The sequence below is a fragment of the Lichenostomus cassidix genome, chromosome 12 (assembly GCF_008360975.1).
Source record: "Lichenostomus cassidix isolate B80296 chromosome 12, HeHo_3.0, whole genome shotgun sequence".
Classification (NCBI taxonomy): Eukaryota; Metazoa; Chordata; class Aves; order Passeriformes; family Meliphagidae; genus Lichenostomus; species Lichenostomus cassidix.
The window spans coordinates 13,323,454-13,338,531 of record NC_139493.1 but is presented as its reverse complement, the minus strand read 5'-3'; the positions used below and the strand labels follow the sequence as shown (position 1 = coordinate 13,338,531).

Sequence of the window (15,078 nt, the reverse complement as noted above, 5' to 3'; positions counted from 1 at the left end):
GCATCTCACAAAATGAGTAATTTTGACAACATTAGTAAGAATCAAATCAAACAGGGGATCTGAATGACTTGTTATCTCCCTCGGTCCTTTTGATGTTGTCTGTATGTGCACAGTGGTACAAACCCTGGACTTTGTAGTAGTGTTCATAACCCATTGGAAACCAACCCCTCCCAGATTGCTTTAAGTGCATCTTCACCGTGAGTGAATTGGATTTTGGAATTTATTTCCCTTCTTAGCAACCAGACTGGTGGCTTCAGCGTTTTCATTGCTTCTAACTGCTGATCGTTGCTCTGTTCTGTCAGGGTTGGCAGAGTAACAGAAAACATGTTGTATGTTAACCATCTGCTGAATTCTGTGTGCAAAAATGGTGTATTTTTGTATCTCCTCTTTAGAATTCGAGTGGGATGCCACAGACTGATCAATCACCACATCTTTACCAATCTCATCCTTGTCTTCATCATGCTCAGCAGTGTTTCCTTAGCAGCAGAAGATCCCATTCGCAGCCACTCTTTTCGAAACAATGTAAGCCCTTCATTTTTATGTCTGAACATAAATATACCTTCACAGGATACAGTTCTTTGGGCCTAGTGCCTGCTTTTTAATTTTCATGTTAAGAAACATTCTGTTTCCTTTTTCAAGCTATACATTTGTATTCTTTTTGCTTTAAGAAGCATAAATCTTTAAAGACAATTAACTTTATTGATGGAACATCATCAGTATTGGAAGTGTGTATTATTTACATAATGCTTTTCCTTTGGCTATAAATATATCAGGATAAAGTATGCTCAATATGAATATAATATCTGTAATTTTAATATTTTTTCATACTTTGCAGCTGGAATACCTGATGTGCAATTCCTGAATCACTCTTACTGCCTCCCAGTGTTTGATGCTGATTTAGAAATGCCAGTTAAAATTTTCACTGTTTATCATGTTTGGAATAGACTCTGACCTGTCCTCTTTTCTCCTTTATTGACTCTCTTACATGGTTTTGGGGCACTTGGAGTATCCCTCTTAGTAAGTGTAGGGATTACCTCTTTTCTCAGAGAAGCTTTTGTGGCCACTCTAAGGGGTTTGAGTTACCTCCACTTTGGACACGAAGATATTTGGATTCCTGACTGGCTGCATCAGAAACTAAACAAATTTTGCTTCTTTCTAAAGTCACATGTAAGAGGAGGATTACAGCATGTCCAGCTCTCGCCTTGATTCAGAGAAAAATGCCATTTCAGCCTAGACACAAACCTGTAACTTTGGAAGTGTTTCTGCATTCTTCTCTAGACCTACTTGTAGAAGCAAAATGTTTGTAAAAATATTTATTTCAGTAGCATCCCTATTACACAATAACACTGTAGTTTATGTGGGGAGTAAACACCTGTGTTCTCCCCAGAAATTTCCTGAATCCTCCATTTTAAGCTCCTAATCTAGTGGAAGACTTATCTATTACTCCAATGTACAATTATTAGACAGAGAAACAACAAAAAATCCACTCTCATGACCACAGATTTTAGTACTCTTCCACTTGTATCAGCTGTGAAGCCAGACTGTCACATTATGGTGAGCTGTGTTTGCTTGAGGTTAGGTAGCAAATAGCTGAGATGGTATTGAGCCCATGGGGACTTTGGGGATGCTTTGACAGAACTTTGGGGCCTCTCCTGTTTTAGATACACAGTGATCTGTAGAGATTGTCATAGAGAGTTAGAGAAACTCTGCTGCATCTTGCAGGAAGGTGAGCCTGCTGAGTCTGTAAGGGTTGTGTCTCTCTACTTTTTGCTGGAGTTGGTGCAACCTCTGAAAGTCTTCTTTTGACTGTTGGCATTCCCTGAACATTTTCACATAACTTTAGTAAAAACCAAAAAGTTAAAACTTTCTCCAGAGGTAAAAAGAGGCCAAAGCATAAAGGCACTCTTCATGCACTATTCAGCAGAGCAGTGTTCTTCCCATATCTGTGAAGCTGGACCAGTGTAATCCTATGAATAAATCACACTAATGGGTAAGGAAAAGAGAGCTGGTGGAGAATACTGAAATTGTTATTACAGAAATGGCTTCAAGGCTGATAATTGTATTTGTAACTGGAGGAGCATTAGGAAAATCCAAGTGGAGAGTGGTGGTAACTGAAAAGATTGTTTCTGTTTTGGGACACAGAATGTGTGAGGGATTTCAGGAAGGCACTGCCCTCTTGCTGTAAGTATTCTCACATGCCCCAGGCCTGCATCATTCTCTTTTTACTACCTTGAGTGTTCATGTTCTATTCACCAGCCAGGTCAGCAACAGAATGGAAGTTTACAAACTGAAATGCTTTTCAATATTTTATTTTAAGTCTAGACTGAATTGGTTACTGATTAATCTTTGTTGAATGGCTTTAATATTTACCTGTTTTTTCAGCTACGCCAAGGGACAGAAGGATGTGATATTCAACAGAATATGGGGGGAAAATTGTTTTGTTTCATTTGATCTACTATGACTAATTTCTTTGAGCGTTTGTTTCTTTATTTTATTTCTCCTTCCCCCTTGGTTGGTTGCTGAGCCACAGGCGAGATGTTTCTGTGCACAGCTGTTGGCTAGGTGGATTGCTGGATCCTTGAGACTAAAGTCTCACCCCCCTGCAGTTCACTGCATTAGGTGTTAGTGATGTGCCCACCTGGAAAGGGTGAGCTCGGGGTGGTACAGAAATACCTCTTTGTGTGCCTGTGGACAGCAGAGGTCAGTCCCACAGCCACAATCCTCTTAGAAATTTCATACCACTGTGCAACTCTTGTGGGCTCTTTTAAATTTCCTGCAAATGAGCCACTGCTGTATCTTCCCACTTCAAGGAAAAAGTGTTGTGGTGCTGATATTAAGTAATTTAGTTATTAATTAATTTGCTTTGGGACAGTCTAGACAAGCCTATACAGGAACAACATAATGTAGCAGGATGTGGAATAATCAGCAGTCTAGGAGCATCCCCTGAAGTTTTATGTTATGTGATGCAATACTTTGGTAAAAACCACAGACATTATTAAGAAGTATTTATTTGTTTAAGATTCTGTATCTCTGCTAAAGGCTGAAGAAAATATCTGTGAAAGCTGGTAAAGGAAAGTGTGAATTTAATCAAATTGTTGCCTATTGGGTCCTGGCAATTATTTAGGGGTGAAATTTGATACCTGAGCACAGTGGCATCTGTTACGTTTTTAAGCAAATAAAAATGGTTGCACACTTTGTCTAAATTCTCCATCTATCTACCTAGATTAATTCAGGTATTATTGTGTGTGTGGTCTAAGTTGTAACAATTATTAAGAGATGGATTTCTTACTGTGGCACGTATTATACCTTGCAGATACTTGGTTACTTTGACTATGCTTTCACAGCCATCTTTACTGTTGAAATCCTGTTAAAGGTAATGCATTGTTAATTGATCCTTGTTAGCTCAAAAGCAGCTTTAGCAATAATGTTTGTAACTTTTTGTTTACCTTCCAGATCCTAGGGTATGCAGATTATGTCTTCACTAGTATGTTTACATTTGAGATCATTTTGAAGGTAACAGGTTTTTAAAGGAAGCTTGTTTAAAAGGATTTTCCTTGTGTGTCACCTGCCAGGAAAAGGCACTTGACGTGTTCTTCGCCTTTTCTCTAAGCGATCAAAGCTAAACTTTTTCTAAACTAGAGGACTTCTTTTTTTTTTTATTTGACAGTTCCTCATAGTTTTGATTGGTTATTTTTTTTTACCATTGGGTGCATGAAGAAGCTGATTTTTTATCATTACATCAGTTTAATAATTCATTTTTTACCCTTTTTAAACTTACAGTTGTCAGAAAAGGGAAAAATAATTCACTGCGCATGAGCTTTTCCTTCTCCTTGCTCTGGCATTTCCAAAAGAGATACTCAGTCTTATCAGGAGGGAGCATGTAATTTCTCATTTATTTTGCTGAACTATATCCACAGAGCTAAAATAGATAACTATTTTCTTGCAATAGGACTTGCAAGAGATCTTGCATTTATCTATCTATACACTAAGATACTTTGCATTTATCTTGGGCATACATTTAAATTCACAGACAGGCATAATTATGCTTGCTTAAATGTATTACCCATGCATGAGCCAAGAATTGGCATTTCAATGTATAGTTTGTGTACTGATTGTTAAGAATATCTATTGGGGTTACTCAGATGTTCAGTGTATAAGACTTTGGTAAAGAAGCCAAATAACTAAGAATTGTGTTCACATGGATCAAAAGCTGGACAAGGAAATAAAATATTTCATTGGAAATTGGCAAAATATTCTTTAAGAGATTTGCATATGATTCAGAAATGTTTCATGCTGTGATTATTCACCACAAGATTTTGGTTGAGTAACCCTGATTTATACATTTAAAAATTGCTGTAAGAATCTGTACATAAACTTTGCATTTCCAATTGAGGATCAAGCTTAACAAAATCTCTTCTCCCAGCTTCTGCTCATGTTGCTGTGCATACTCTTCACAATGCAATTTGATTAATACTAATTGGTGCAATATTTGGGCTGTTTACAAGATAAGCTGTACTGTAAGTAATAGACTACTTTTGTGCTTGTGAATTTTCTCCTAGGCTAAATGTTCATCCCCTTGTTTCACATTTTCAGCAGTGAGAAGCTTGCTATAGAATCAATTATTACTTGTAACATGCTAAAATAAATATCCAGGGTTTTTGCTGCTAGAGAAAGACCAAACTGAAAGAGAATGAAGCATTGAAGAGAGCTGTAGCATTAGATCAGACTAGTTCCCAATTCTGAATTTGAGAAGCAATAAAAATATGTTACCATTATATGTGTGGCAAAAGAAAGTAAACTTCCACGTGCTCTTAGCAGCAGGTTCTCCTGCTCCTGCAGTTCCTTTTATGTTTTTCTAGGAGACAGAGGAATTATAAAGACCAGCATAAAGAGGCATAATTGGATGTGTTAAGAAAAGCAACATTCCTGCTTAGTGCAAAAGATTTTGGCATTGAGCGACTTAAGAGTTATCCAAAGGAAGCAGGAAGCTCTAGGTCTTGGGCTGCTAAAATAAAATAAAATAAATAAAATCTGGCATTATAAAATATTGCAAGGAAACAAGAAGCCACATCATACCCAAAATTTGTTGATGCTTCTGACTTTGGTTTCTCCAGAAAGCTCTGTAGAGCATTCAGTTGTAAAGGAAAATAAAATGTACTGTACAGATGTAGTGGACAGTCAGGACATGACACAGATACAGTGCCTGCTTTACTAACATGCCTCAGACTCTGGCTTTGCTTGCTTGTGGCTGGAGCTCTCCATGTCCTCCGGGCTGGGATTTGTGCTCTGCTTCCCACAGTATCCGAGCTGTACAGAAGGAGTGTGTTCTGCAAGGAGAAACTCAAAACTAGACCTGCAGTAACAATAGCGTTCTTTAATTTCCAGGAAAAAATAGATGCAACCAAAATTAGGGTAACCAGAGGCAATGTTATCAGCTGTAGTGAAGAAACTTGTGAAAAAACAAGCATGAAACTGGAATAACTCTCAGCATGTGGGGAGTCTCCCTGTGCTCTATCTTGCTGCTCTCAGACACAAGGATTCCCACACCACACTGTGTTGAGTGGATAAATGAGAACATGAATAACACAAGAGCTGCAACATCAGTTTAAAGCATTTAAGAATTCTCTTAAATAATCCCTACATGATATTGAGATCCAGTTTATCATCCTGTTTGGATGATCTGGGGAAGGTGAAAACATCTGAGCAAAGATCGGGTCAGGGATTTGTGCTTTCAACCTCACCCTTTTGTGCTAATCACATAGCATTTAAATTTGCTACAGAGAGTTCTAGCAAATGCTTTCACTGGGATTTGTGGTGGTTGAAGTATGAATCTCCATGTGAAGATGGGGAGATATGGACCTCACGTGTACTTTTAGGTCAATTTTTGACTGAATTTTTGTGGGAGTCTTTACATGAAACATTGTGTGCAGCTCTCATCACACTACAATGTAAATGGGTAGTTGTAGATAGATGTAAGTTTGATATTCAGGGTTATTTTAGTGTTCAACTCCCACCAATTTTAATGAGTTTAGTTGTAATCTGTACAGCTGTAAGTGAAAGAACTGAGAATTTAATTGAAATTTTAAAATATAACTGTTATATCTCTCACACCATGGCATAGGTTAAAGCTTTAGTATTTTTTCCTCCTCTGGCATTGAGGAATATTTAGGATTTTGATCATGACAAAAAGAGGGCTTAACATGAGAAAAAGGGGAGGAAGCCTTCAAAAAAAATGCACCTTTCCTTTGCAGAGGTACAGCCTTTACTGGTGGTGATGGTTTTTCCTGCTGGAAATGTCTGTACCCTGAACAGGGGTGCAGGGCACCAAGATAACCATTGCCTGCAGCTCTGTTCTACATTGTGCAACAGTCTTGAAAGCTGTAGGAATCTGCTGCAAGGGTTACTATAAAAATAAAACAGAAATGAAATAAAATCTCTTCACTACACCTTGAGGAACAGAGCAGAAAGTAAAGGGATTAGAATGCACAGTCAGTATTGGATGTTCTCTAGCTGGCATCAAGTTTTCTTACCTGTGGAAAACAAGGAATAGCTAAGTATTCAGGCCCTTTTTAAGAGGATATTGGGGCTGAAGAAATTAGAATCCATGTGACTGAGATGACTATAAGGTATTTTTCAGTGGTATCCTTATTTTTGTTATGAGTTTTTAGTTTCAGACCTAATCCATAGCAGTATTCTAGTCAGCTGGTGAGTCTGTGCTTCTAAGGGTTTAACTGGGTTCCTCTGTACATTTAACTGGTACTTAACTTGCTGTTGTGGTAGGAGGTCTACTTCATGGATTTCAGAGTCAAATTCAGCTTTGTGATATCTAAAAACATCTGCCCAGATGCAGACTGAAGCCATATAGAGCCTCTATCACTGGCTCCTAATGAAAACTGCAAATGATGCATACAAAATCCACTTCGTATGCTTCTTTCATCTAAATATAGGGAGAGAAAACAAAAAATTAAGAGAAACTCCAAAAGGAAGAGCAACATTTGATATTCCCCACAGAACAGTAAAATTTGGGGACCCTTGATTACATGTTATACAAAACACCTATTGGTTTTTCCAGTTTATTCCAAGGTACCCACTCATGTCTCCCATGAGCCAAAGGTAAACAGCCTTGTAATGCTGCCTTAGGACAGCCTTGTCCTGCTCCTGTGCCAGCTTTGAGTCTCAGCTGTTTGCAGTACCTTCAAGAATTGAAGCTGTTTCCAGCTCCTTCAATTCTCAAGATGGTATGAATAACTAGGAGTCAGAATCTGGACCCTGCAGTTTAGTAAACATGGAAATCTTAAGTGGTTTTCTGCAGCAATTTTTCTAACGAAGGCAAAATTAATTCAGTGTAGTCATCCCAGCCTTATCTGTTACACAAAATAAAACCTTTGTTGACATTAGAAACAGTTAGCATATTTGTTGATGTTGCTTGAACAGAATTTTTCTGATTTGGATGAAAGATAGAATGTACATAGAGGGATTGCATTATATCTCCAAGGATTTTAGAAAGTGAGATAGTATTGTATGCATTCACACGCTAGGCAAGTGTCTTGTAAACAGCCTAAATGTGAATTTGAATAAATTGAAATATAGACTAAATGTGTAACAATTCTATTTTTAGATGACAGCTTTTGGAGCGTTCCTTCATAAAGGGTCCTTCTGCAGGAATTATTTTAATTTGCTGGATTTGCTGGTTGTGGGTGTTTCTCTGGTATCATTTGGGATTCAGTAAGTACTATACTTATAAAGTGAATGGTTTATTTTTGCTCTGGGGCTCTATAGCGAAAGGAGTGTTTAGCTCCTTTTGTTCCCCCACGGTGTGTGGGAGTGCAGTGTCAGTGCAGGGATGGGGCTGGCAAGAGGCACTGCTTTGCATGGGGAGTGTTGTAATTCACTACTAATATGGGCTGGGAACAAATTACTACTTCCTACTATTGCCAAGAGGGTGAGGAAGAGCTCCAGGACACTGTATTGTACAGCAGGTGATTCCTGGAGCTTCAGGAGGGTTAAATCCCTTCTCTCGAGTTGTTGTCACATCTACAATCTAATTCTGTGAGCTTGGTCTTTCAGTATTGACCTGTGGGGATATGGAACTAGACAGTGTTTGAGGGGGAGAAGTAATACCTTAATCAGGACTATAAGTGGTAGTGAAAAGGTTTTTTTGTTTTGTTTGGGTCAGGCTAAACACAGTAGAAGAGTCTAAAGGTGCTTATTGATTCATTGGTTGGTTGTTCCACATCGAAAATCATTTGTGAAAGCCTGAGTGACTTATAGAGAGCAGGAGCAGGAGTCAGGCAGCTGCTGCTCACCCTGAACTCTGCTCTACCAGAACACCTATGGCACAAACTGTCAGCTTCACAGGGTGTTCTTTCACTCTTATTTCCTCAAAATGCAGTCCTAGCTACTGAAACAGTGAGAATTAAAGTCATGGGAAATCTTTTGATTTCCAGTTAGTTGGAAATTGAAGGATTCATCGATTTACAGGATTTACACAGTGTCTTCAAAAGAGCTTGTCAGCACTGAAAAATAGTTTGAGCACTGTTTTGCTCCACTGTAGTCTTAGATGAGCTTCTGAGCTGGTAATTCTAAATTTGCTCCAGAAATCAACATGATTCTTATAGTATTTATGAGATCTATACTATCTTCTAATAGTAATAAAGAATCAATAAAGAATAAAAAAATCCTGTATATATATATATCTTGAGAGTTCTAGTTGGAAGGTTTTTTTTCTCCCAAATTTCATGGTCAAGGAATTTTTGATGATATTGTTATTCTCTAACACAATCAGTTACCTTAACAATAACACTATAACTCTTTTTCTCCTAGATCAAGTGCTATCTCAGTCGTGAAGATTCTCAGAGTTTTAAGAGTCTTGAGACCCCTAAGGGCAATAAACAGAGCAAAAGGACTTAAGGTGTTTATTTTTACTTTTAAAGTTATATTTCCGTTGGCCTGTTTCTTCAGTCCTGCCTCAGGTTAAAAATTCTTGCACAAGAAAAAATTGTCTGCAGAAGTTCACAGAGCAAGGACAGAAATCAGTTCCTGATTCTTAAACATATCTAAGCCTGAAGAGCCCAGGCTCTGCCCACAGTTCAGCAGTTTTGTGTGTGGAGGAACTGCCACTGAGAGCAGATTTTGGCTGTGATGAACCAGCATGTCAGTGCATTTTAGTTGTTTATCTGTAGTGCCTATGTAATTTCTAGCCAGTTGATGTTGATGGGTCTGTGTCAACAGACTTACAGAGAAATTTAGAAAACAAGTCAAATTACAGTATTAGATATAATATTGACAACAAAAATAGTAATTTAAAAAAAGTATACAGAAATAGACTTTTATGGTATGTAGTCTGTGACAAATTGCATTGAAACATTTTTGTTTTTCTTCATTTCCAGCACGTTGTTCAATGTGTCTTTGTGGCTATTAGAACTATTGGTAATATCATGATTGTTACAACTCTGCTGCAATTCATGTTTGCTTGTATTGGGGTGCAGCTGTTCAAGGTAAGACACTCAGAACTTAAAGTGCATCAAGAAAAGCAATGCTGAGTTGAATTTGTGGTGATTTTTTGCTGGAACTGGGCTGGTCCCATCCTGAACCAATTGTAGTATAAAACCATGTATTTTGCCTATTCTTCATTTTGTCACTGCTTTTTGTTTTTATATGTAGGGAAAATTCTACAAGTGCACTGATGAGGCAAAACAGAACCCCGAGGAATGCCGGTGAGGAGATCTTTGGTCTAAGAGTGTGGCACATTATGTTCTGAATAACTTAAACTGGGTATGGGCAGGCATGGGTCAGGCCATTTAGGGTTGTGTAGATTGGAGTTGTCATCTTGAATCCAGCAGAAAACACAGGTTAGCAAGGAGATCAATCAAATGTAAGGAGGCAATAAAAGAATCAGCTTTGAATAGTGCACTGATCAACTCTGAGGTTAGTTCCATATTTCACTAATGACAGTTTCTTTCCCACAGAGGGATATACATTGTGTATAAGGATGGAGATGTCGACAGTCCCATGGTCAAAGAGAGGGTGTGGCAAAACAGTGATTTCAACTTTGACAATGTTCTGTCTGCCATGATGGCTCTGTTCACAGTCTCCACCTTTGAAGGCTGGCCAGCGTGAGTGGCTTCTCCATGTTTGCACAGCATTGCTAAGAGAGTTGCATTTTCCAGAAAAAATCACTATTATTTACTAGGCATTTTTGGGCAATAAAGCAGTTAAAGTGATGATATGAAGAGGGAGGAAGTAAAAAAAACCTGTTATCCTGAATCTGTGCTCTTATCCTGTATTTCAGGAAAAGTAAGAAAAGGTGACCTTTTTTACATTGTTTGATTCCCAGTCTTCTTGCTACTTTTGCTATAAGGAGCTACTCCTCAGCTCTAATGGAAGGAACGGTTTTAGCTGCTTATCTGTCCATGGCCCTTAAATAATGCTGGTTTGAAAGTTTTAGGCCTTCTAGTAAACCTTTTCCTAAAAATTGGACAGTAGTACACTCATAGAGAAACCTAGGAAGAGTTAACAGCTACTTGCTATTTCCTCAATTGAAAAAATTTTATTTGGGGAAACAAATAAATGAAACCTACAACCATTGGGTCGTTACCTTAATTCTTTCAGAAAAAAAAAAAGTAAGAGTGTGTGCTGTGATTCTTCTGGTTTCTATATTCTTGCAAGCACTGTCAGTAAGTAGAACAAGATAAGTGAACATCAGACCATTTCTGAAGCCTGTCCTCTGAGTCTACATATTTTACTATCTTTTTCATTTTAATGTTAATAAAGATAAAATTTTGTTTGTTTTTCAGGCTTCTATACAAAGCCATTGATTCAAATGGCGAGAATGTGGGACCTGTATACAACTATAGAGTGGAGATCTCCATTTTTTTCATCATCTATATCATCATTATTGCTTTCTTTATGATGAACATATTTGTTGGTTTTGTGATTGTTACATTCCAAGAACAGGGAGAACAAGAGTACAAGAACTGTGAGCTGGACAAAAATCAGGTTAAAATAAATAATGAACTCTTAAGTTTTGAAAATTCCCTTTTTTGTTTGTGCATGAAGAGCTTCTTTTCTGCTTTGCGGCAGAAGAGGGCACCAAACACATAGCTGAGTATTTATTAATTTGATTTTTTTGCTATCTAGGTATTTATTTACTAACTGGGTATTCAGGTTATTGTATGTTCCACTTTCTGTGAGCCCAACCTGTTAGTCTTTCTGTTGTGAAAGGTGGTCCACTAAGCTTGTTGATTTCTTAGCATCTCACTTTTTGGTGTCACATTAACAAGAATACAGCCCCTGCCAGGTTTTCCTGAGGCAGAGACAGGTTTCACATTCAGAACTAGAAAACAGTTTTTGTGTTCTGAGTAGTCTGAAAGCGTTCAAGTGTTAAAAATGTTCCACTTCTCACCCCCATTCTTTTAGAAATTCACGGGGGATATTCAGATTAAAATTACAAGAATCTGTCCCTATTTACTGTTTAATCCTTTGACTGAAAAACTCATAAATCACAATTTTCCAGGTATTTTTGGCTGATTGTAACACACTTCATTTAAAGAAAGCCAAACGTGAGCTGCAGCCAGGGTTCATTCTGCACCATGTGCCCCATCAGTCAGGGCCTGTAAGAATTCCTCCAGAAACAAGTGAGAGGCCCAGCCCTGAAGATTTCAGGCACTAATAGATTAGGAGATGAATCCACTGATGTGATTTTGCTGGGCAATTTACCTGAGCTCTTAGAAGTTACACCACCTCAGCGTTTATCCTGCTGACTCTAGGGTTTTATGCTGTGCATTCCCATTGATGGTTGAAAAGGGAGTATGGTTTATAAATGAGTTAATAGTCCTACTATGCACTGTACCTATGCATTCTGTAATATATTACTGTATAGAGGCAAAATCTTCCAGAATTTCCATGAGTATTATTTGATTTTTGCATGTGGCTGAGTAGTGTATGTGGTTAGATCCGGTTAAATGCAGTTGTAATAATCAAGTGAGCATTGGTGAGCTACTTATTCATTTTATTAACAATAATAAAAACCCCATACATCAAGTAGTTAGACTGTCTGGTTTTAGCAGTTGTATTTAACAATTTGCACATAGTGATTGTATTACCAGTTGATAAACTGCTAAGTTATAGTCTAACAGTTTTTGCTGTATTTGCCTTGCAGCGCCAGTGTGTGGAGTATGCCCTGAAGGCACGTCCTCTCCGGAGATATATTCCAAAAAATCCCTACCAGTACAAGTTCTGGTATGTGGTGAATTCCACTGGATTTGAATACATCATGTTTGTCCTCATCATGCTGAACACCCTTTGCTTGGCTATGCAGGTAGGAAAACCAGAAACTCTCTTGAAGCTGTTGCCATAAATTGCAGTGAAGGGTATGGGTGATATAATGCCTTTAAATTATGGCAACATGTATTTTTTAATGAAGTGGAATTTTAAAGAAAGCACTTCTGAATGGACTACTTTTCTGTGACATGTTCCAGTTGTCTCTTTCTCTAGTATTTCAGATTTTGATAAGAATAAGAATGGTTTGAATTCAGTTTACAAGACCATTCTGCTTTTTGTCGGTAAACTTGCACACACTGTGTCCTCTTAAAAATATACTTCCTACACATGGTTATTTTGTGACTACCACACTTCAGGCTTTCTAAGCAGGTGTGACACAAGCCTGTGTAATTTTAAAACCTTGCATATAAAACTAGGGAAAATGCTGTTGGCTAATACTCCTCTTTTGAGGGAATGATTTTCCTCTCAAAACCATCTCTTTGGAGATTCCCTCAGGATGTTGAGGAATGACAGTTTTGTTCTGCTCAGTGCATAAAGAGGATAGATTTAAAGAGTTCCATGCTTGACCAGAGATACTCAACTAATCTTCCGTGTACATAGATGTGCTTCATAAATTTTACTAGAAAATGTTTCCCTATGCTGCACTTTGGTCAACTTTGTCTTAGGCTGTCTTGCTTTCACTTAGTATTTTGAAGCCTTTACTCTTGTAAGTATTTTATTTTTCATTCACAGCACTATGGACAGTCTAAGCTATTTAATGATGCAATGGACATTATGAATATGGTTTTCACAGGAGTGTTCACTGTTGAAATGGTTTTGAAACTGATTGCATTCAAACCCAAGGTAAGTTTAAGATATGCTTTAATTAGGTCATCACCACAGGAATTAAGTAAAATGAGTTTCACAAATGTTGTATATTATTCAAAGAACAAAAAGAACCAACATTTCCCACCTTTATCTATCAGAGAGAGAAATCATAATAGAAATGTAACTCCAGGAAATGAAATGCAGATATCAGGAAAAAAAAAATATTGCAAAGGGGTTGATGAGATCTGGAATATTTTGGGGTAATGAAAATGTTCCTTTCTAAATCAGATAAATCATTTCCTGTTACAAGCATTACCATGTCTCCTGTTCTGGGTACTACATTCATTACTTTACACTAATTTAATCTCCAGTAAAGACCTGTATCCTGTATGGTTTCCTATTCCAAAATGCAAAATAATTTCTTTACTTTATAAAATATAGCCAAGTATTACAAACATACACAGAAATAATTGACATATTCAATAGCCTTTTTAGATATTTTTGTTTTCAGTTACATATACATAATATTTGATAGAAGAGCCCACACTGACTAGTTGATTCCTTGCTTTAAAGGGACACTGTCAATATGAATGATGCAGACACCTTTTCAAAAGTACATTTGCAAGAGAAACTGATAACTATAATAGAAAAAATGATAAAATCATCCTATGGCAGCTGATGCAGAGTTTTTGTTCAGTTTGCACACTGCATTTATGAAGTGAAGAAGTTAATGATGAAAAAATAGACTAAATTTGTTTTCAGGACAATGAAACTGATGTTTATTCTGAGCTATGTAAATAAGTAAAATGTGTTCACTTGCTACACATGGAATTTGAAAAAAGCCAGATATGCCATTTGAAGTTTGCTGGTCTCACCATCCAAGGCTGGTACTTTCCATTTTCCAGTGCCCTTCTTTTAAAGCAGCCAGGCAATCTGCCTGTGGAGCTGGCTGTGAGCTGTGCCCTTTGCTGCTGTGGCTGCACTCTGGGCAGCCCTGCTCCTGCTCTGACCCAGCAAGTTCTCGTGCTCACAGAACTCAGAGCTGCCCAAGCTCAGGCTGGAGCAGGTGTACAACTTTCCAGCTTTTCAAAACTGTTTATTCAGCTTGCATTTAGTACTGAGCTTGGCTGCACAACCTGAGCTACTTGATTTAAAGCCAGCTTGTATTTGCCTGCAGAAGTGAACAAATGATCCATCTCTTGAGATCTGGTGTTGGGATGTGAACTGTGGAGTTCTGGGTGAATGTTTACCCACTCTCCCCTAGTCTCGCTCTGCACTGTCCAGTCAATTGTACATTTCTAATGAATTTATTTGTATTTTTGTGTCAGCTCTCTTATTTAAATTCTAAGGGTTTCACATTAAAAATAGCACAATATGAGGCCCCAGAGGAGATAGCTCAGCTGTGTGGACCACAGTGTCATAAGTATGCTGGTTGTGTTTCCTGATCTGTATTTCCTGTTCTATATCCTTGTTTTGCACAGAAGACTTTGCTGCATTTTATCATCTGCTTTTTGAAAGAAGATTGTGAATCCTTGTATGGTTCTCCATGCACTTGTGACTGTAGTCAGAAATAGCAGCTAATGCCAAACACAGTGGTCTGATCATCAGTGTACAAATCACAGTGCTCCATTTGTACTGTGGGCTTCCTCCTCGTTACAAGTGCAATGTCTCAATCCTGGTCTCTAAGACTCTGTACGATCTGAGCTTTAATTCTGTTGCCACATGCTTTCTATCTGATGGATGCTTTCACTGTGAGACATCCCTGGAGCTGAACCCTGAGAGTTTGAAGGGCAGACACTGCCTGTGGAAGGTCCTAATTTCCTGAATTTCGGTAGATGCAGAACACCTTAAACTTGTTAGTTAGCAGGACGAGGTTTAAAGACCATGACAGTAATCAGACTTTTGGAAGAGACTAATTAGCAGTAAGGGAAGGGAATAAAGTACATTTAAGGTTGTTCCTGTTATTCGTTAGAGATTGTAACCTTTTAA

General features: G+C 37.9%; 1 protein-coding gene across 13 annotated transcripts in view; it reads left to right on the top strand.

Moving 5' to 3' along the window:
- The window catches only part of CACNA1D (calcium voltage-gated channel subunit alpha1 D), a 165,991-nt gene that overhangs the window by 107,609 nt on the left and 43,304 nt on the right, over positions 1-15,078 (top strand). For 9 of the 13 annotated variants that reach the window (XM_085072741.1, XM_085072735.1, XM_085072739.1 and 6 more), the window contains exons 20-29: positions 393-522; positions 3,314-3,373; positions 7,619-7,725; positions 8,824-8,911; positions 9,390-9,497; positions 9,664-9,716; positions 9,969-10,115; positions 10,797-10,998; positions 12,161-12,319; positions 13,015-13,125. In XM_085072741.1, coding sequence (XP_084928867.1) covers positions 393-522; positions 3,314-3,373; positions 7,619-7,725; positions 8,824-8,911; positions 9,390-9,497; positions 9,664-9,716; positions 9,969-10,115; positions 10,797-10,998; positions 12,161-12,319; positions 13,015-13,125 — 1,165 coding nt within the window. Of the gene's footprint in view, positions 1-392; positions 523-3,313; positions 3,374-3,453; positions 3,514-7,618; positions 7,726-8,823; positions 8,912-9,389; positions 9,498-9,663; positions 9,717-9,968; positions 10,116-10,796; positions 10,999-12,160; positions 12,320-13,014; positions 13,126-15,078 lie in introns of all 13 variants that reach the window. The other 4 variants (XM_085072745.1, XM_085072733.1, XM_085072744.1 and 1 more) reach the window with 3 other exon arrangements.